This window comes from Pinus tabuliformis, chromosome 3_2 (genome assembly GCF_031772625.1).
Source record: "Pinus tabuliformis cultivar Carrire ecotype Pingquan chromosome 3_2, CPIR1, whole genome shotgun sequence".
In the NCBI taxonomy this organism is placed as follows: Eukaryota; Viridiplantae; Streptophyta; class Pinopsida; order Pinales; family Pinaceae; genus Pinus; species Pinus tabuliformis.
Window position 1 is genome coordinate 564,506,289 of NC_142302.1, and position 21,299 is coordinate 564,527,587.

The 21,299-nt window shown below is 36.7% G+C and overlaps 1 protein-coding gene and 1 pseudogene across 1 annotated transcript; both read right to left on the minus strand.

Moving 5' to 3' along the window:
- Positions 1-5,060: 5,060 nt before the first annotated feature.
- On the minus strand, positions 5,061-6,455 carry LOC149181765 (U-box domain-containing protein 45-like). Its single transcript, XM_089418387.1, has 2 exons — positions 5,966-6,455; positions 5,061-5,841 (listed from the first exon to the last, which is right to left on the minus strand). Exons 1-2 carry the CDS (start codon positions 6,298-6,300, stop codon positions 5,061-5,063), a joined length of 1,116 nt encoding a protein of 371 aa, XP_089274513.1. The 5' UTR covers positions 6,301-6,455.
- Positions 6,456-6,875: 420 nt separating this feature from the next.
- On the minus strand, positions 6,876-10,280 carry LOC149181766 (uncharacterized; annotated as a pseudogene).
- Positions 10,281-21,299: the final 11,019 nt, after the last annotated feature.

The window sequence follows — 21,299 nt, forward strand, 5'->3', positions numbered from 1 at the left end:
TCCTTACCCTCCTCCTTGACCCCTTACACAAAAAGAGAGGGAGGGATAGGTAGAGAGAGGTGAGAGAGGGTGAGAGGTAGGGTGATGGATATATGAATGGAGGAAGGGATGGGGAAGTAGGAGGATGAGAAGGGGGGAGTAGGGGAGAGGGAGAGGAAGAGTGTGGGGGGGGGGGGGGGGGGGGAGAGAGGGAGAGGAGGGATGGAGAGATAAGGGGGAATAAGAGAGTGAGAAATAGATAGAGGGATGTATGGGGATAGATAAAGAGGGTGTTAATGGAAGAGAAAGAGAGGTAGGGAGGCAGCGAATGGGAGAGAGGTGTAGGGGGATAGAGAGAGAGAGGTAGGGAGGTAGGGAAGGGGAAAGAGGTGTAGGGGGATAGAGAGAGAGAGAAATGTAAGGGGGATAGGCAGAGGATGCTAGTGTAAGAGAGGGACAAAGGGTTTCACTAGAAGAGAGAAAGAGATAAACGGATGGGGTGGGGGAGAGTAAGTGAATGAGGGAAGAAGGGAGAGTGAGTTGTTGGAAATACTGAGAGGTGGGGGTGAATGCATATTTCTTTTCAATTGTTATTTTTACTAGTTAGATCACTTATATTTAGAACACAAAATAAACAATAAGAATAAATGTGTTTATTAATTTCTTCTTTACAATGAATCAAGTACAATAAATGTAGGGCTCCAACCCTAGATGAAGACATCGATCTTCAATCTTCTAGGCTCCAATGTGTATTTTCTAAGCATCAAATTGGACTTCGAAGGCTCCAACCTTGTTGATTCTAAGGCACAAACCCCAATGACTCCAACCCTATATCGGTTTAGGCTCTAGCCTAGTTTATTAAGGAATCTGATCCTCTCGAGTTCCAAAGCTATCTTCTAAGGCACCAACCTTGTCTTTTCGATGCTCCAACCTCTTGGGCTCCAACCATTAGCTTCACTTTGTCAAGATGTATTTGGTTATACTTCACGACTCTCAATGTCTTCTTCAATGAGCCATATCTATCTTTGCCTTCACTGTAGTCTCTATATTATGTCATCAATGACAACCTTGATATCTTCACATGAAGGTGTCTCTATTGTCCTTCATGGTAGCAAAATAAAAATCTTGAAATTCACCTCATGATGGCTTCAATAAGCTTTTCCAAGAGTGACTTCAACAAACTTCCCTAAGAGTGTCTTTAATGGGCTTCTCTAGGGAGTTCTTCAAGGTCTTGAAGTTATTCAACTTGAAGAAGCCTCCAGGGTTCACAACTATAGGTATCAAACACTTTGAAATACACTTAACAACTTCTCCAAGTCTTCCCTAAAGAGGCTGGAAGAGAGGGTTGAAAACAACTTCAAAAGAGTGCAATAATATGCCTCAAAAGATGCCTAAATAAAAAACATCGTCTTCATCAGCTTCAAAGGCCTACAGTAGTAAATCACCATTGAACTTCAAGTAAAGGTCTCAAACTATTAACAAACCATCATATGTCTTCAAGAAATACAAGATCCCTCAGATTCACAAGATATGTGATTATATCATAGAAAAATTGTCCACATTCTGAGCTTCACAGTAGACTTCGAATCATGGGTGTATAACCCAAATGTTGGTTCAAGAAATGAGCTCCACAAATTAATGTCATACTACCCTTACTATCCACTGGACTGGTTCCTCCTTCAAGTTGTCACAGGGTCAAGAGAAGTGTCACTACACGACTGTCCACATCTTGATGACTATCCTTCAAGGATGGTACGCCACTGAGCCTAAAAGTTGTGTCTCCAAAGGAGACTGGATAGATGTATGAAGGTGTAGTCCTTCAACAAGACTTGTCATATGTTTTTTTCACTTAGAGATCATTATACAACACTTATTCTAAGCTTAAGACTACCCATACACCAAATGTTCAAGGTATCTAGGAGGTTTTTCTTTTCCCTAGTCAGTGCATAAGTTTATCACTCGTCTAAGCCCTTAAAACTGAACCTTCAAGGTGACTATAACAAATCAAAGGGTATAATACAATTTTCCACAGTGAAAATTATTCTATGTGCCAAAAATAGAATTGTAATAAATGTCTGTACTCAAAACCTTCAATAGAATTTTCCCAAAATAGAGATATATTTCCTTCCTGAAATCCTTATTGTTCTCTGAAATTTTCATTGGAATAACTTGGTCAAATGAATATTCTGAAGCTCCTTTTTATATGATTTTGACTAATAGGAGTTAGGAGGCAAGTGAGGGCTCATTAGAAAGAGGAAAGAGTCATGTACAAGATATTCAAGGATTCATAATGAAATGATGTCTTGATGAAGTCAAACATTAATTTTCTTTATTACTATTTGGAGTTTTTAGTGCAAACCTTGGGATGATAATTTTGTGTTTTTAGTGCAGACGTTGGGGATTTAGGATTCTTCATGTATAAGGTTAGGGTATTTTTATTAGGGCTTCAAGTAAATTCCTCAATTATCATCCATTTTCATCAAGTGTGTCATTATGTGGTCATCAAGTGTAAACATTTATGTCATTAAGTCCTTCAATAGTTTTCATAAACTATCATCATCCATGTAGTCAATTGTGTCACCATTACCTTTAAGAGTCCTCATATTTGGTCCCAGAGAAATTTTTCTTCAATAGAGGACTTGTCATAGTGAGGGATGTCATCAAGCAAGGGCATTATATTATTAGGGAAAGGGCTTGTATAACTAATTGGAACTTACGAATTCATGTGTAGGGCATCATGGGTATCTAGGACTTCTTCATTAATGGATTTACATTTTCATAATGTAAGCGTAACCTTAGCATGTAAATTTTGTATGAGGTTCATGTATCACAAGAATATTTTCCATCTCCAATAATTTCATATTGACATCAATGACAATGTTGACCAACATGAGCGAGACTGAGAGAGAGGTAAATGTATGGGGTGAGTGTAAGGGGAGAGAGAGAGAGAGTGATAGATGGAGGGAGGATTATAAGGGTAGGGGGAGAGAGTGAAAGAAAGAGAGAGAGGTAATAGGGGAGAGGGAGACTCCCCTTCCTCATACCTATCATTAGTGTAAAATTCATGCACCTCCAACTCCATATCCACCTCCTACTCCTCCTCCTACTCCACCTCCTCCTCCACCACCTCTACCACCACCTATATCTCCACCACCTCCTACTCCACCACCTCCACCTCCACCACCTCAACCTCCACCCTCTCATCCACCTCCTCCTCCTCCTCCACCTCCACCTCCTCCACCTCCACAACCTCCTCCTCCACCTCTCCTTCCTCCTCCTCCACCACCTCCCCCTCTCGCTCTGCCTCCTCCTCCACCACCACCTCCTCCTCCACCACCACCACCTCCACCTCCACTTTCACCTCCTGCGCCTCTTCTTCCAGCTACACATTCACCTCCACCACCTCCACCTCCTCCTCCTCCTCCACCCCCTCGACCTTCCACTCTACCTCCTCTTCTAGCTCCACCTCTACGTCCACCACCTCCTCCTCCTCCTCCATCACCTACCCATCCCGCTTTACCTCCTCTTTCAGCACTGCCTCCAACTACCCCACAACCTCCTCCTCCACCATCGCCTCCACCTCTACTTTCACCTCCTCTTCCTCTTATTCGAGCCACACATCCACCTTCATTGCCTCCACCTCCACCTCCACCTCCTCCACCACCTCCAGCTCCACAACATGCATGATGCCCTAAACTGGATAGGTTGTAGAGGTGTCCAAATCACCTGCACATCTCAAAAAGAGAAATATTCGAGAAATGTTGAGAAATGAGCTTAATTTCTGCATTGGTACTTGGATACAAAGTACCAATCAATGATTTAAAATATTATATAAATCATATTGTTAGTACTTTGATTAGTAATCAACTGTTATGTTGATTATTAATCAATGTACTAACAATTCATCAACATTGTTTCGCATGTCAACAACACCATAAATATGGAAATCAAAGTTGTCAGAAAGGAAGACAAAGCGATATAGAATCAACAGCACAAACATGACACTGGAAAGAAAGGCATGTTTGAAAGCATAAAGGAGGCAAGAAGAAAACAAAATATTGCAAGCTCAAAGGCTTACAAAGATCAAGGGGCATTAGAAAAATGCTAGCAGGAAAATACAGTTACATAACAAGAAACAAAGGTAACAATATAGGCATATAAATATTGACTCGAGAGTATGGTTGCTTGTGACATAATATGCAAAGATGGACAGATACAGAAGTTCAAAATTAAAATACCAAAACTTGGATAGATACATAGTAATGAAGAGAGATTAACCAAATTCAAGATCAAATTAACATAGTTGCAATTTGAGTCTAAAAAGTTTGTAAAGTTGCACACCTATATGCGTGGTCGAATATTTCCCTTTCAAATTTTCTTAGAATAAGTACAATATTAATGTACTTGTATCCTTGATTTACAATGTAATATATGCAACATTTTTTAAAAATATACCTTGGAAAATAAACATTTTTATACAACGTTTCGATGGGAGGAGAAAGATTGATTACATAACCCCGTGTGCGTTGATCTCTTGTTTCCTGTCCTTTGGTGGACAGATAATACTATACCAGCCACAATTACTTCAATAAACATAGCAATCACCACTCCCCATAGGCCACCTTGAAAAGAAAATTTTACACATCTATTGGTAGCAGCAACAGATTAAAAAGTGCAAACTCAGTGTGATCCAATAAACAAGGAGAAGTTGGGCTGGAATGTATTAAGATGTGATGATCAAACTAAATCTCCGATATATATTTACAGGCTATACTAGAATAGAAGAACATCACATCTACTGAAAGAGGTAATTATCCTCTCTGTGATAATGTACAAATCTGCGACAAAGCAGTGTTATCTAATTATTTTTCACCTCTGAAACTTTTGTAAAGTATATTCCTAAATCATCAAGCTATGAGATGATTCAATTCCTAACTTCGTTACAAAAAATAGTCAGGGCAGCCTCTGAATGGTCCCAAATATGTAGAAAATTTAGAACCGTACAACAAACGAAATTGATTTACAAGGACTTCCAGCAAAAACTAAAGATAAACGTTCTGCCTCCATTTGGTTCGCATATACTAACACTGATTAAAAGCAAATGACTTCGCCTTCCAAAAGAGGCTTAATGTTCGGCCAATATTTTTGGAAGTTGTTCTATGAGTTGTTTTATTTTCCTTCAAGCTCTCCCCATAGATTGATGGCTGAGGGGTACACACAGCTGTAGAAGACTGGCAGGAAACATCTTGCTGTTGTTGCTCTCTGAAATGCTGTAGCAATTTATGTGCTTTGTCCTTTCCCCTTGGGCTTCCATTCATAGAAAGAGTAACCAAATAAGGAATGACCCCTTTGCTTAAAACCATTTGACTGTGCTCAAAACTATTAGTACATAACAATAAGAGAGATGTTGCTGCTTGTTCTTGTGCAATGGTTTTACCTGTATCAAGAATATCTGCAATGGTTCCAATGCAGCCTTCCGTATCAGCAATTGTTGCTCTGCCCTCTTCAGTAGAAGCAAGGTTATACAAAATTGTAAGGCATTTTTCTGTACAGTCACCCTCTGCAACAAGAAGAAGATGAGAAAGCCTGGAAACAACTCCTACAGATACCATGTAGGACCTGTTTCCGTTGAATGTTGATAAATTATACAAGGCATTTATAGCAGCTTGTCTACATTGGTTAGATTCCGAGTCCATCAGTTTAATGAGAAGAGGTATTGCTCTGGAAGCTCCAATGCTAGCTTTATTATCTTCCAAACTAGATAACATAAGAAAGACAGCTACGACTTCTTCAGATGTTTCAGAATCAAGAAGATCCAACAAAAGAGGCACTGCACCTGCGGCCAAGATTGCTGCTTTTTTCCTACAATACAAAGCATGAACACAAGTAAGCAAAAATGTTTTAAGATGATTAGTAAAAGAATAAATCACATCTGCTAGACTTGTGTATTTTGATAAACTAAAAAATATTTCAGACATCCTTCTACCTGTTATTATTCACACCAATATTGAAAAGCGCCAAAGCTCCAGTCTCTTGTGCTTGGGCATTACATGCATCAATAGCAGAACGTAGGAAGTTCACAAGCATGTGAATGAAACCATTGGCACCCATGTAAGAACGAGCTTCATCATCATCCTTTGCGAGAAATCTAATCTCTTCTGCTGCTCTACATTGCAGTTCTAGTGACGGTCCACCAAGGCTTGAGAGCAACCTTTCATATGTTTTACAAGGGTCCTCTTTGACATTTTGAGATTCAACTATGTCACATGACCAGGAAAGGCTTGTATCACCTAGTTCACTCGATCCTTCATTTCTTAGCATAGCCGGTGAATCACAGTAAGAACTGTTACCAAAAGTACCAGTTGATAATCTGCTAACATCATCCTCACAAGCACATGCAACTTGATTGTCCCTCAATGGGACTACCTTGACCTCCCTCAGGCGACCACCATCAATGCTCTTAACAGATCCAGATCTGCCAAGTCCAATCTCCAACCTACCACATGAGGGCATGGAGTAGATGGCTCTGGAACTTCAATTCTATGTTGTTCACACCAACTTGCAATTAGACCTTTGACACAATAATTAGGAGTTACACCAAGATGTGTCAAGCTTTGCTGGGTTTTGGGACATGTATCATGACCCTCATTAGTCCACTTCTCTATATAAACCCGTTCATAAGTTTGGCCAGATGAAATAATCACAGTGTCAGTCATTAGTTGTAGAGAAATTGGACATCTGAATTCTTCAGGAGGTACTGGAATGCTTCCTGAGCTTCCAAGAATTTCCTTTCCAGCTGTATCAAATGAGTGAAGCTTTGAAGCACGACGTTCAATGTTTCTTCCATTCCTACTAACCTCACCAATGCAATCTCTGATGGATGGAGAACATGGACCTCAGTTTGGGGAATCAACACCATCTGAATACTCATTTCTGAAGAACATAGCGTGCTTTCTTAAAAGATGCAAGAGATATATGATAATGGACTCCTTCTTGTCTTTATCAGAGCGGGCTTTATCAAGCAATCTCTTTAAGGCTCTTTTTTCTGACAACACAGCTCTTGAAGACATGATGTTTAGCTTAGTAGCCACCCGACGAAAAACATCCATTTCTGATGTATCATTTCCACTATTGGGATCCTTATCTTGCCGCAACAATGAAATGACTTCATCACCAACTTCTTTTTCTGTTCGTTCAAGTGCAAATGTTGTCCCCTCAAGCTCTTTAACAATTTCAACAATCTGCATGAAGAATTTAATAACCATAAGCAACAATCAAAGAAATTCTACTATCTTCAACAATACACCAGTTACAACAAATGAACTTGATATATTAAAAGTGTGCACAAAAGGCATTTTTCAATATGTTCAAATATCAAAATTACATCTGCCAAAAATCAAAACAGATGGATTTGCCAATAGGGCATAAGTTCACTGGTGAGGTCAACAGAGTGGTAAGCCATCCCCCAGGGTTCACTTCTCACTGTGGTCTTTTCCTACCCAAATGGCACATCTCAAAAAGAGACGAAGGCAGGTGCTAATCTCAAGATGATTTTGGTGGAACAGTTGCCCCTCAAACCTGGCATGAAGGCTGAAGAAAGTTCAAGTTGTGCAGTACAGCCCCCCCAACCTTGGGGTGTGTTTTCTGAAGCAACATCCCAATAGAAGAAATAACAGATAGATAGGATAAAGGTTGCTTAGAAAAACCCCTACCTTATCTCTTTCTATAAGCAGGGCACTGTTGTAGGACATTAACAAACCTTAGAATTATGAAAGGCTAGAAACTAAATTACTTTGCATTACTTCCACGTTTTCTGATAGATATAATCCTACCTTCAAGATGATTTTGGTGGAACAGTTGCCCCTCAAACCTGGCATGAAGGTTGAAGAAAGTTCAAGTTGTGCAGTACAGGCCCCCAACCTTGGGGTGTGTTTTCTGAAGCAACATCCCAATAGAAGAAATAACAGATAGATAGGATAAAGGTAGCTCAGGAAAACCCCTGCCTTATCTCTTTCTATAAGTAGGGCACTATTGTAGGACATTAACAAACCTTAGAATTATGAAAGGCTAGAAACTAAATTACTTTGCATTACTTCCACGTTTTCTGATAGATATAATCCTACCTTCCAGTGGCTAGTCAAGCCCTTGCATTTGTAATAATATAATCTTACCTTCCAGTTACTCGTTAAGCACCTGGAATCACTTTTAAGTTTTTCAATACGTCTTACAATGATACCTAAAATGTATGTTTTTTTAATATCACACCTCAATAATACCTGAAATGTTTATGGTTGACATAAATCTTCAATTTATACCAAAAACGTCTATGCTTGAGAATTTATAAATCAATAATACCTAAAACGTCTATGCTTGACACATAGATCTGCAATTTATTTTCTGCTCAAGTGTATATGTGTGGACAACAATTTCAAACCTTGAATATCATGATGGTGTGGACAACAGGATTCAAACCTGCAATTTAAAATTCTTTGTGCTTGTTTCAGTGGAAAAGTCCCACAAGATTTATCTCAGGCTAAAGCATATAGAGTTTTTTTGGTTGGCTTGACCCACCAACTATCCTATGCATGTTAGTGGAAAATAACATAGACAGCAGGTTTGGAACTTGCAAGAGAAAATACCCTGTGCATGTCTCTGTGGAAAAAAATGCAAGTTATCCACTTGCAGTAAATTGATTCAACCCATGCACATGAAGTTTTCAAAATCCAAAGTCCAATACCAGATAAAATAATCAAATAACATAGACAGGGGGTTTGAAACCTCAAGAGAAAATACCCTGTGCATGCCTTCGTGGAAAAAATCCACTTGCACTAAATTAAATAGAAAATACCCTGTGCATGTCTCACTTCCTTTCGCCTGTGATTCGTGCTGAAAACCCTATCTGCTCAGCAAATGCTTCACATTCTCGCCACTTTGCCTTCAATCCAGAGTAAGCTTCTCAGTGAAGAGAAGCCCCACATTGATTTATGCTTTGTAGTTGCAGGACACGGGGATTTGAGACGATCGCCTAAGATATAAGATTAATCAAAACATTCAAATATGATGGCCATGCCACAGAAAATTTTCATAGTTTTGGGAGCAACAGAAAAGAAAACCAGGTGCTGTGTAGGTGTATTTACATTTACAATGGGATACTAGACGGTCATGTCAACAGATCAAATGGAATGCTCAATATTTTTTATGTGCAATTTGTTATACTTGTAAAATTCTCATTCCATGCCAATACGAAATGAGATTGTTCCTCCACCTGGGGAATCGAAGTATTTCATCTGTTTACATTTGCTAAAGCATTGGGCAATTGAAGTATTTCATCTGTTTACATTTGCTAAAGCATTGGGCAGAAACAGGACAGCGTGTACATATCAGGAGGTTCGAGTGTAAATCAAACGAAATTAAATTAAATGCAATCAAACGATCTTTTTCTAATTCAACCCACCTGAGAAGCGGTTAGATCAATATTGTTCTTGCGAAGAGTGATTTCTGTATCGAGGCCGAAGCCGTCAACCCGCCTGATATGAACAAGGGTTGAATTCTTGAAGAGACCAGACCAATAAGTGGTTCGGCACTGTACAGATCGTTTGCAGAATATTTGTCTCCCCGTTTGTGGATGATCATATGGAGGACGGCCACTCCCTCGGGTTTCAGACTCCGTTCGATCTCCGAAAGGAAGAGGGACTGGTAGAGAGCATGGTCAAACACATTCGAGAATTAAAAATCGAAGGTATTTTCGGGGAAGGGGTGGCTGTGCATATCTCCATGGATTACCAGAGGAGGATATGGTACCAAATCCATGCCAATGGCGTCACGCACTCCTATTTCTTTGAGGGCAACCACTTCTTGCCCCACCCTCGCTCCAATACACAGTGCCTTCCACCCCGGTCTCAGCAATTGACCCTTCATGAGGCCCCAGAACCTGCCCGAAAACATGTCTACTTTCCTTCTCCAGTCCCGGGTGGTCCACAGCTTCCTGAGCCTCGGATTCAGTGTTTTTTTTCAGCTGCAGCTCGTCGTATTCCTCCTACGATATGAACGTTCGGCGGGGACGAATTAGCTTTGACGCTCCAACCAGTACTTTAATCAATATTTCGATTCAGTCTATTCGTCAATTCATGATTACAGGCATTGATACAATCACGGGCTGAATGATCCTGTTTTTGCTCTGAAATCAGATAGCGTAAACAGGTACAGAAAACTGCTGTTGCTACGGTGAGCACAACCAGATACAGTACTGCAAGCAGCCATTTTCTGGGGCCTCTTGGTTCAAAGCCCTTTCGGTAAGCCATTCATTAAAATCGATTTGATTTCAATGTGGGGCTTCCTATTCCTATTCTTGTGATCTAAGGGTTTTTTAGGTTAAATACCGCTGTAATTATGAATGTTTAATGTGGTTAGGCTGAATAGTTACCGGATAAAGAGCTGAGGAAGCAACTCTCACTTCCTTTCGCCTGTGATTAGTTTCATCTAGTGAAGAATGCCTGGAATTGATTTAATGTCGAAAATGGATTTGTTTATCCCTGTGAGTATTATTTTGAAGGAGTATTGTCCAGTTTCGGGTGCCGCGTGAAAAACCAGAGTTCGAATTAAAAATTCATTCTTCGGAATTAACTCACATCTTCCTGTTAGACGCAGTTAATGTGGGCGGTGGCGGAGCTGGCGGTGGTGGAGGTGGGCGGAAGTCGCGTAGGGTGGTGGAATTGTCCGGTTGATGGAGCCGGAGGTTTTTCCAGGCGGCACCGGAAACCAGACAATTCCTCCGCCTCACTAGACTACTCCCCAAGTAACACATAAATCATGGAAATCTCCAAGTAACATAAGAACGTAAAACACAAAGAAACTTCATAAGACCTACACTCGTCATAAGATTTATTGTTATGTTATTGTGTTCCATCGTGCTTAGTGGAAGTTATTGTTATTTTCTCAAGACCTAATGCTATTGCATTTATATACTGAATAAATTGATTTGATTTTCCTTGTATTGTCAAAAATAATAATTTAGTTGCTTGATAACCACTCCATTGATTGGAAATAAGAAATTAAAAACCCTAACAACATCAAGAAATTTTAAAACACAAGCTTGACAACAAGAAGATCAAATCTAGTACTTGCTTGGTCCGGAGATAGACACAGTCGCCGACTATGAAAAGCTATATGGATTTATAAAGCGATTTGATAGCTTCCATGGGATCTTCCTCTCCCGCAGACTTCATACAAATCTTCCGAGAAATGCAGGAGCCCATGCAATATTTTTATTAGAAAATCGATCTGCATGATTATGTCCTCGGCAGATATGTTAAGACACGCGTGGTCTCTCGCATATTTATTCCTCTTGCGAGTGATTGTCATGGATAACCAACTGTAGGACATGGGATTGAGCGAGTATAACCACTCGCTGCCTTGGCAGAAGCCACAAATTGAACGTGTTGAAGCGAACAGGCTCTCAAAATATAGAAGCAACAACATTGTGTATCGAACACATGACCTTCATATATTCAGCCTGATGCTCTCTCGACAAAGATATAGAGGAGCATGGATCGAACCCATGATCTTCATCTATTCAGCCTAATGCTCTCTCGACAAAAATACAGAGGAGTGTGGATCGAACACACGACCTTCATATATTCAGTCTGACAATTTGTGGATTGATTTGGGCACATCTTGAAACAATGGGGAGAGATTGCTATTTTGAAATCTATCTTGAACAATGAGGAAACGGCTATGAAGGAAATTTGTGGATTGATTTGGGCACATCTTGAAACAATTGGGAGAGATTGCTATTTTGAAATCTACCTTGAGCAATGAGGAAACGGCTATGAAGGAAATTTGTGGATCGATTTGGGCATATCTTGAAACAATTGGGAGAGATTGCTATTTTGAAATTTACCTTGAACAATAAGGAAACGGTTATGAAGGAAACGGATCAACTTCCTCCGTCATCTCTTAACTAAATACTCGGGTTGAAGAGATTCCCATTGTGAAATCCACCTTGAACAATGAGGAAACGGCTAGTTGAATTCAAGAAATATTATTTACAATAGCTGGAAAAAGCAAAAAGTTACTTAAATTTAGAAAGTTACCTAAATTTAGAAAAGAGAATATTAATTACATTTTTGAAAGTTAAATTAAAAAAAATAACAACCAAAGTAATTGATTTTTAAATTTTAAAAAATGGAAAATAAAAAAGTTACATAAATTTAGAAAGTTACCTAAATTTAGAAAAGAGAATATTAATTACATTTTTGAAAGCTCCACAAAAAAGGTTCAATTAAAAAAAATAACAAACCAAAATAATTATCTTATAAATTGTAAAAAATGGAAAATAAAAGACAGAAAACTAAATTAAAAAAAAAAAAAGAAAAAACATTTAATTGTTTTTTAGATAAAAGATTGGATTGAAGTGTTGATGGAAAAAAAAAATAAATTAAATTAAATTCTAAAATAACATTTATTTGTTTTTAAAGTAAAAAATTGGCAATTTCAAAGTAAAACATAAAATATAAAACCCATTTCTTACTCATAGAGGTATTGGCTTTTTCATTAGAATCGATCAATACAATTTCAAGAAATATTGTTATCTTTCATTGTTTCAAATTTGCTAGAAAAAATTCAGTGACAAAGCCATTTTTTCTATTAGTTAGACTACATGGAAAAAAAAAAATCCTTTATTATCAAATTTTCAAAAATATTTATTTTATATGTTTTCAATTTTTTCTAACTTTAGTGATAATGCTAATTGAATATTCAATCCATACCTACTTTGACATGATAAAATAGAGTAGAAATAAGTGTTGTATGTTATTGTCTATATTCCTTTCCATTATCCTCTTTATAAACACCATCATGCATGCATATTACCATTTTTTTGGTGACAAACTTAGAGAAATGAATTCCATGGAACGCTTTTCACTTATGATGATGGACCATCAATGGAGAAGGATTTTCTTTATGATGTAGGGTGGTTGAATAAGACTTTTACCATATGTTTCATAGCTATAGCTACCCAAACCCTAAACCCTAAAACCTAAGCATATTATGACTATTAAAAATAATTTTGTAACTTTTATTTAAGTGTTTATGAAAAAATTTACTAAGGTGTTATAAAACCTAAACCCTAAACCCTAATCATATGATAACATTTTAAAAGTTTTTTGTAACCTTTTTTAAGTGTTTATTAAAATATCTTACTAAAGTTTAATAAACACTAAACCTTAAACCCTAAAACTTAAATAATAAACCCTAAACCCTATAAACTAAAACCTAAACTATAGGCATTTTATAACATTTAAAAAAGTGTTTTGTAACTTTTATTTAAGTACTTATTAAAAGAATTTACTAAATTGTTATAAACGCGAAACAATACACCGTAAAACCTAAACCCTAAACCCCAAGCATTAAACCCTAAACCATAAACCCTAAGAATTTTATAATATTTTAAGAAGAATTTTGTAACTTTTATTTAAGTGTTTATTGAAAGAATTTACCAAAAGTGTTACAAAACCTAAATCATAAACAAAAAATTGTCACCCTAAACACAAAAGCATAAACCCTAAACCCCAAAACCTAAACCCTAAACCCTAAATTGTAAACAGTAAACCCTAACCATTTTATAACATTTTAAAAATTGTTTTGTAACTTTTATTTAAGTTTTTATTAAAAGAATTTACCAAAATGGTGTAGACCATAAACACTAAACCCAAAACCCCAAACCATAAACCTTAAACCCTAAATCCTAAATCCCAAACATTAAACCCTAAACCCTAATCATTTTCTAACATTTTAAAAAGTATTTTGAAACTTTTATTTAAGTGTTTATGAAAATCATTTACTAAAGTTTTATAAACTGTAAACCCTAACCTCTAATTCCCAAACCCTAAACCTTAAGTCATAAACCCTAAACCCTAAACCTTAAACCCTAAACCCTGAAGCGTGAACATTAAACCCTAAACCTTAAGCATTTGATAACATTTTAAACAACGTTTTGTAATTTTTATTTAAGTGTTTATTAAAAGAATTTACTAAAGTGTTATAAACCCTCAACCCTAAACTCTAAACCATTAACGGTAAATCCTAAACCCTAAACTCTAAACCTGAAACCCTAAAACCTAAAGCATCAACTCTAAACCCTAAAGCCTAAATCCTAAAATCTAAATGCTAAACCCTAATAATTTTATAAAATTTTAAAAAAGATATTGTAACTTCTATTTATGTGTTTATTAAAATAATTTACTAAAGTGTTATAAACCCTAAACTATAAACACCAAACCCAAAACCATAAACCCTAAACCCTGAACCCTAAGCATTTTATAACATCTTAAAAAATTTCTAACTTTTATTTAAGTGTTTATTAAGAGGATTTACTAAAGTATTATAAACCCTAGAGTCTTAACCCTAAACCCTAAGAAATTTATAACATTTTAAAATGTGTTTTTTAACTTTTATTTAAGTGTTTATTATAAGAATTTACTAAAGTCTTATAAACCATAAACCCTAAGCATTTTATAGCATTCTAAAAAGAGTTTTGTAACTTTTACTTAAGTTTTTATCAAAATAATTTACTAAGGTGTTATAAATTGTAAACCATAAAAACTAAACCCTAAACACTAAAACCCAAGCCTTTTATAACATTTCAAAAAGAGTTTTGTAACTTTTATTTAAGTGTTTATTAAAACAATTTACTAAAGTGTTATAAACCCTAAACCCTAAACCCTAAACCCCAAACCCTAAACCCTATACCTTATACCCTAAAACCTAAACCCTAAGCATTTCATAACATTTTAAAAAGTGTTTTGTAACTTTTTTTACATGTTTATTAAAAGAATTTACTAAAGTGTTATATAATTTAAACCCAAATACCTAAACCCTAAAACCTAAACCCTAATTGATTTATAACATTTCAAAGAGTATTTTGTAACATTTATTTAAGTGTGTATTGAAAACATTTACTAAAGTGTTATAAACCCTTTATAACATTTTAAAAACTATTTGTAACTTTTATTTAAGTTATTAAAATAATTTACTAAAATGTTATAAACCCTAAACCCTGAACCCCAAACCCTAATACCTAAACCATAAACCCTAAGAATTTTATGATTATAAGGGAAGACCACACTTGGGTATGTGAGTGTAGGAGGGAGAAAATTGTGGTAGATGAGATACCTCAACCTTTCTTTTTCCACCCTTCTTCATAAATGTGTTTCCTTTTATTTATTTTTCTTCATAACTCCTCGAGGCTCAATAGGATGAATGCATTATGTGTAATATATAACAGTGTATAACCCCTTAAGGTGGAGTGGTTCATCCCTATGCCTTAAACCCTAAACCCTAAACCCTAAACCCCAAACCCTAAACCATAAACCCTAAACCCCAAATCCTAAACACTAAACCCTAAGAATTTTATAACATTTAAAAGGTGTTTTGTAACTTTTATTTAAGTGTTTATTAAAACAATTACTAAGGTGTTATAAACTCAAAACCATGAACCCTAAACCCCAAACCATAAACCCTAAAACAAAAATCTTAAAACTTAAACCCTAAGAATTTTATAAAGTGTTATAAACCCTAAACTGTAAATCCTAATCCCATTGAGTGCTTCTAGGTCAATCACCCATTGAGTGCTTCTAGGGATTTTTCATAAAGTCTAGGAGTCAAAGAAGTCATTGTCATATGTAAATACCCTATTGGGCATGTTGTATCATGTAAAAGAAATTTATTTAGAGTCAAAGTAGTCAAATATCCTCCTCCAATACCAAGTCAGCTTAGCTGTGACAAGTCAACCTCATAATGACAATTTGGCTCCAAGGAAAGGCTATATATACAAGATATTCAACCTCGTTGAGAGATCATCCAAAAAGTTCATGGAAGAATAAGAAAGACAAGGGATAAGTAGAGAATGAAAGGGAAAAATAAAGAGAGAAAAAAATAGAAGCTTTTAAGGACTATATTTTGGCTTCCATCTCCCACATGTGCGAAGAAATTAGGGCATCAATTTGTTGTAGAAAAAATGAATTGCAGACCTATCAAGAAGCTGAAATTTGGTACTAAAAGGATCAAGTCTGCAAACAAAATTATAAAGGAGGAATAAGGACCTTGAGCGAAAGGAGGAGGAAGATTATCTTACCATATTCAACTCATGCGTATGAGCTAGGGTTTCTGTAGTGAGGCCGAAGTTGAATTCAAGAAGTTGCAAGTTCGAAATTGTAAAAGTTATAATGTTTTTGAGTAGTTTTCACTTGTATTGATTTTTTGAAGAACACGTTCATCAAAAGGAGAGGATGACTTGGCCTTGGAGTATTTTTCAAGGGTCTTAGTTCTTGGAATTCATCATTTTAATATTTTATAAGAAGAGAAGAATGCTTGTGGGTTTTCCTCTCAAGAGGAGAGGTTTTGGCACTAACTTGCAGCACATATTTTGTGTCCTCTTGTCTCATTGATCTTCGTAGTTTGGTAGTTGTTTGATAATAAAAGAAAATTGTAATAATCAAGTAAGGAAGAAGCTAACTACAAGTACATCAAGTTAAGTAAAGAACATCACAAGCAGTTATCAAAGTAAGAGAAATCACCCTAATCTAGATGCCCTTGATTTTTCAACATGGAATTAGAGAAAAGGTGACAAGAAGAAGAGGTAGCTTGGAGATCATCCAATTGAAGAAGCATACATAAGGGTTGAGAGCAAGGATATCATCCAGGAGAAATAAGAAGCATCAAGAAGGACTATCCATCTCATCACAAGGTTCATATCATCTAGAAGGAACAACTCTTGGAAGAACAAAGACAGAGCACTTCATCATTAAAGTAATCTCCCTCTCATTTAAGAAAATATCACATCTCAAACATCCTTGAAGAAGATCAACAAGAAATAAATCATCATCAAGGAGACATCTTCAATTGTCAACAACAAAAGACTTGGGATCGTCTTCATATGTATTTGCACTGTTGGTAGTAGAATGAGGCCATATTGGGTGTGGATTTGAGTTAGGTCACAAGATTTTATGCTAATTGATATTTAAATTTCAAGTTTTTGTGTTTGATATCCTAGCGATATGTGTTAGGATATATGAAAATTATGTTTTTTTGTATGGTCGATGAACAAAAGAGAATGTCTCTACTCTATGAACCTGCCTCATGAGGATATTTGAGATATATTACTATTTTATGTAATGTTGGAAGGATCTGGATGTGATAGCTATGTAAACATTTTTTTGACTATGAATATAAAATGTTTCAATTTTTATATATTCAATGTTCAAGAGTTCGGGTGACCCAAAATTGGGATTTTGTTTAGACACAACTAGATTTTCTGGTTCTATCTCCATCATCATTACAGTTTCTGGAGAGTTGCATAAACCCTAGCTCGATGGAAGAAATGGATACAGAAAACCCTAGTAGAGATGGCAAAGAAGGGGTGTTGGTGCATTACGATGGTTAAGATTCCTCTGGGCTCCAGTAAACTGCAGGTATTTCCCCATGGTAGAGGTTCAAAGTTGTTTCAATAACACACGGGTTAGGGGCTTCTTCTTCGGCATAGACCTCTGGTTGCTTTGCTCGAATCTCTATTAGTGCATGAGACCACTACTGGTTGGAAGCTAGGGTTTGTAAAATTGAAGGTAATCCATCAAAGGATTACTAAGGACATAAGAGAAGAAATCTAAATCCACTAGAGTAATGGAAAAAAGGCATCAACTTGTTCTTGGGGAAGGCATTAAATTGAATGAGGTTATGGACATAGCAAATCGAGTACTCGTGGGTAGGGTTCAGGGATGCAATTAAACAACAACGCATATGACGAAATGGGTTATGGAGGTTTGAGGATAAGTCTTAGATGTTATGGTGTCTATGGTGATAATGACCAGGGGTTGGTTCATGCTTTGTTTCAAAAAAGTTGAACATGTGACATGGGTTCTAAGGAAATTTTGGCACATTGAAATGGATCCTATAATGTTGAAGAGATGGTCTCCACTATTTGACCCAGAGCGTGAAAAATTTGAATTCAGACTGATTTGGGTCAGGGTGTTGGGGTTTCCACTGCAATTTTAGACAAAATATGTATTCAGAAGAATTGGGAATTATTTGGGGGTATTTTTAGACTACAATAAATCCTTTGTTGAGACGAGGAAGATGGCATTTGCATGAATACTAGTTCACCTTGAGACCAGGGAGGGCTTGGTGGAAATCCTGCAGCTACAGTGGTGGGATTTCTCCAAATTGCAAAAGTTGGATTATGAGGGGGTTTCGTTTAGATGCAGGAGGTGTCATGAAGTTGGAAACATTTTCAAAGAATGCCCTCTACTTAATAAGGATAGGATAATGGAGGATAAATCAGGTCGGATGGAAGGTGGCCCAAAATCTATGCTATAAGCGAATTCAAAGGATTCACTCCGCTGGAATAAAGGGGTGGAGAAGATCGATGGAAGAAAATCACAAGATCCTTTTCCAGAACCTTCGATGAATACCCGCTCATGTGATTCATTAACTACGCCTATTTCGGGTACCTTTCTTCATTTCCCATCCCCGTATCATAATACATCCTTAAATCCATATTTATTCTCTTCAGTTACATGTCTTCCTATGAATAAAGGGGCAGTATCATCATACATTTTAAAATTTGTTGCTTGTATTATGGTTGCGGTCCCTGTAAGTTGTTTGACTCCTTTCCTTGTTGTGCCTGCTTTGTCCCTCACTTCTGATTCTTCAATGAAGGAATTATCATTAGAGTCTTGTTCTAGTCATAGATATAACTTGCATTCATTAGCCAAGTAGCCCATAGGAGCCAGGGGGTATATGTATCTCATCGTCTCATAAGAGTTCGAAAGCTTGCAGAGGTAGACAATATTTATATCTAAATCCATTCATAAGGTTAGTATAGATGTAGTAGAAGGAAGAGAATTCTCAATTGAAATGGTTCTTAGGGCAAAAGGAAACCTGAGTAAGGTTTTCCGATGGAGTGGCTATCATTTAATTGTAGAGGGTTGGCTAGCCCTGCTAAAAAACTAGCTCTCAGAAGATTAATTGTGTTTGAAAGATTGGATGTTATTTTTCTTCAAGAGACATTAGGGATTAGTGACCAAATTGTTTCTCTATTAGAAGCTATGATTCTGGGGTGGACATTCCATGCCTTAGATGTGAGAGGATGATTAGGTAGTATTTCTATGGGTATAAATGGCAGAACGATGAAGTTGTTGAATATCTAGGGGTGGGAGGGTGCCCTAATGGCAGACATATTCTCAAAGGAATTGGGCCTTGATATCTGGATTGTCCACATATATGGGCCTTGTCACAATCATATGGTTTACGAGGAAGATCTCTTGGTTTTATCCTTCATGCAAGTTGAGAATTTAATATTGGGGGGATATTTAAATTTTTCATTGGCACATGTTGAATCCTGGGGTCATAATGTACAAGTGGACTCACTCATGGATTTATTTGAACAAATCCTAGAAAATAATAGACTCATCGATATAGAATTTGCTTAAACTCAACCTACTTGGAGAAATCATAGAACGGGTAGTGCTATGTTAGCAAGACGTCTAGATTGATTCCTTATCAAGGAATCCCTAATAGATAATATTAACTCGATTAGGCAGTGCGTGGGCTCGAGGGGTATATTAGATCACTCTACTATCTTCTTGGAAATCGTCAGAATTATCCCTAAGCCACATGCCCTATTCTAATTTAATGTGACTTGGTTAAGAGATGAGGAATTCCACAGGATCGTCAAAGAAGTGTGGGAGGTCTGGTCCCTCAATGAGGATAGGTCTCCATTGGAGAAACTGACTCAAAATATTTTTCGTCTTAAAAATAGGATGATCGAATGGGAAAATTCCATGAAAATAAAATAGGAGGAGGCTCTCTATAGAATATAAGAAAAATTAGCTAGGTTAGAGGACCCTAATAGTGGATGATTTGATTCCCCATAATCAAAACTGTATATGACACAATTATAGGAAGACAAGGTCAAGCTATTGAAGGATAAGGAAGAATCATGGAGACTTAATAGAAGACCTATATGGATGCAAGTGAGAGACGCCAATACAAAATCCTTCCAGTAATCTGCAAGAGGGTGGAAAGCTATCAATACTATATGGTCTCTAGAGGATGAGGCTAAAAATACATCTCAGACTTTTAGGAGCTTAATAAATCTTGGTATACATCATTTTGGAATTTTTTTCAAAGCTCAACAGGAGGCACCAATAGTGGAAATTATTAAGGTGCCTAGTTTATTCCGTCTTTTTTTTAATGAGGAAGAAAATGAAAGCCAGAATACACCTGTAATGATGGGAAAGCTAGAGTTCGTTCTGAAGTGGTTCAAAAGATACAAGAGTCCCAGTTCAGATGGGTGGCCAATGGAATTTTATCTTAGTTTATTTAATCTGATTGGACAATAGTTTCTAAGGGTTATTGAAGACTGTAGATTGAATGGGAGAACGTTTGATGCCTTTAATGATACATTCATTGCCTTAATCCCCAAATTTGATAAGCTCGATAGCTTCAATGATTTTAGGCCTATATCATTGTGTAATTGCATATCTAAAATCATAGCCAAAATCATCGCCAAAAAAATTAAGCCTATCTTATCTCAACACATATCCATGGAACAATTTTCATTTTTGGACAATTGACAGATCCACAAAGCCATTGGTATTGCACAAGAAGGCCTCCACTAGATAAAAGTAAATAATTTGAAAGGCATGAATTTGAAAATTTATTTATCTAAATCATACAATAGGATGAGTTGGTTGTACATTCAGATGTTATTGACTCACAGAGGATTTTATAATGATTTTATAAATTGGATAATGTGTTGTATAACATCTGTTTCTTATCAACGGATCGATAACAATTTTTTTCCATGTTGAGCATGGAATTTTGCAAGGATGGACATTATCTCCCTTACTATTCCTTTTGGTCATAGAAGGTCTGAGTAGATTGTTGACAAATGAAAGGAATCAAGGGAGATTTAAAGGAGTGAAAATTCTTGCAAATACAATCTTATCTCATTTACTATTCATTGATGATGTCTTCATCTTTCTGAGTGGGGCTATTAGGTATACAATTGCGCTCAACAATATTCTAAAAAAAATTGTAAGGCTATAGGGATGGAGACTAATTAGGAAAAATCCACTTTATCAGCATTGGGATGTTTTTCAGTTCTCACTAAACTATGATATACAAAGATTTCCCTATAGACAGATGGATTTTGATGATGGGCTGAAGTATATTGGATTTCCCCTTGAACCAAACAACTATAAAATTGCAGACTTGACATGGCTGGTAGCTAAGGTGGAAAGTAGAATAAATGTCTGGCATCA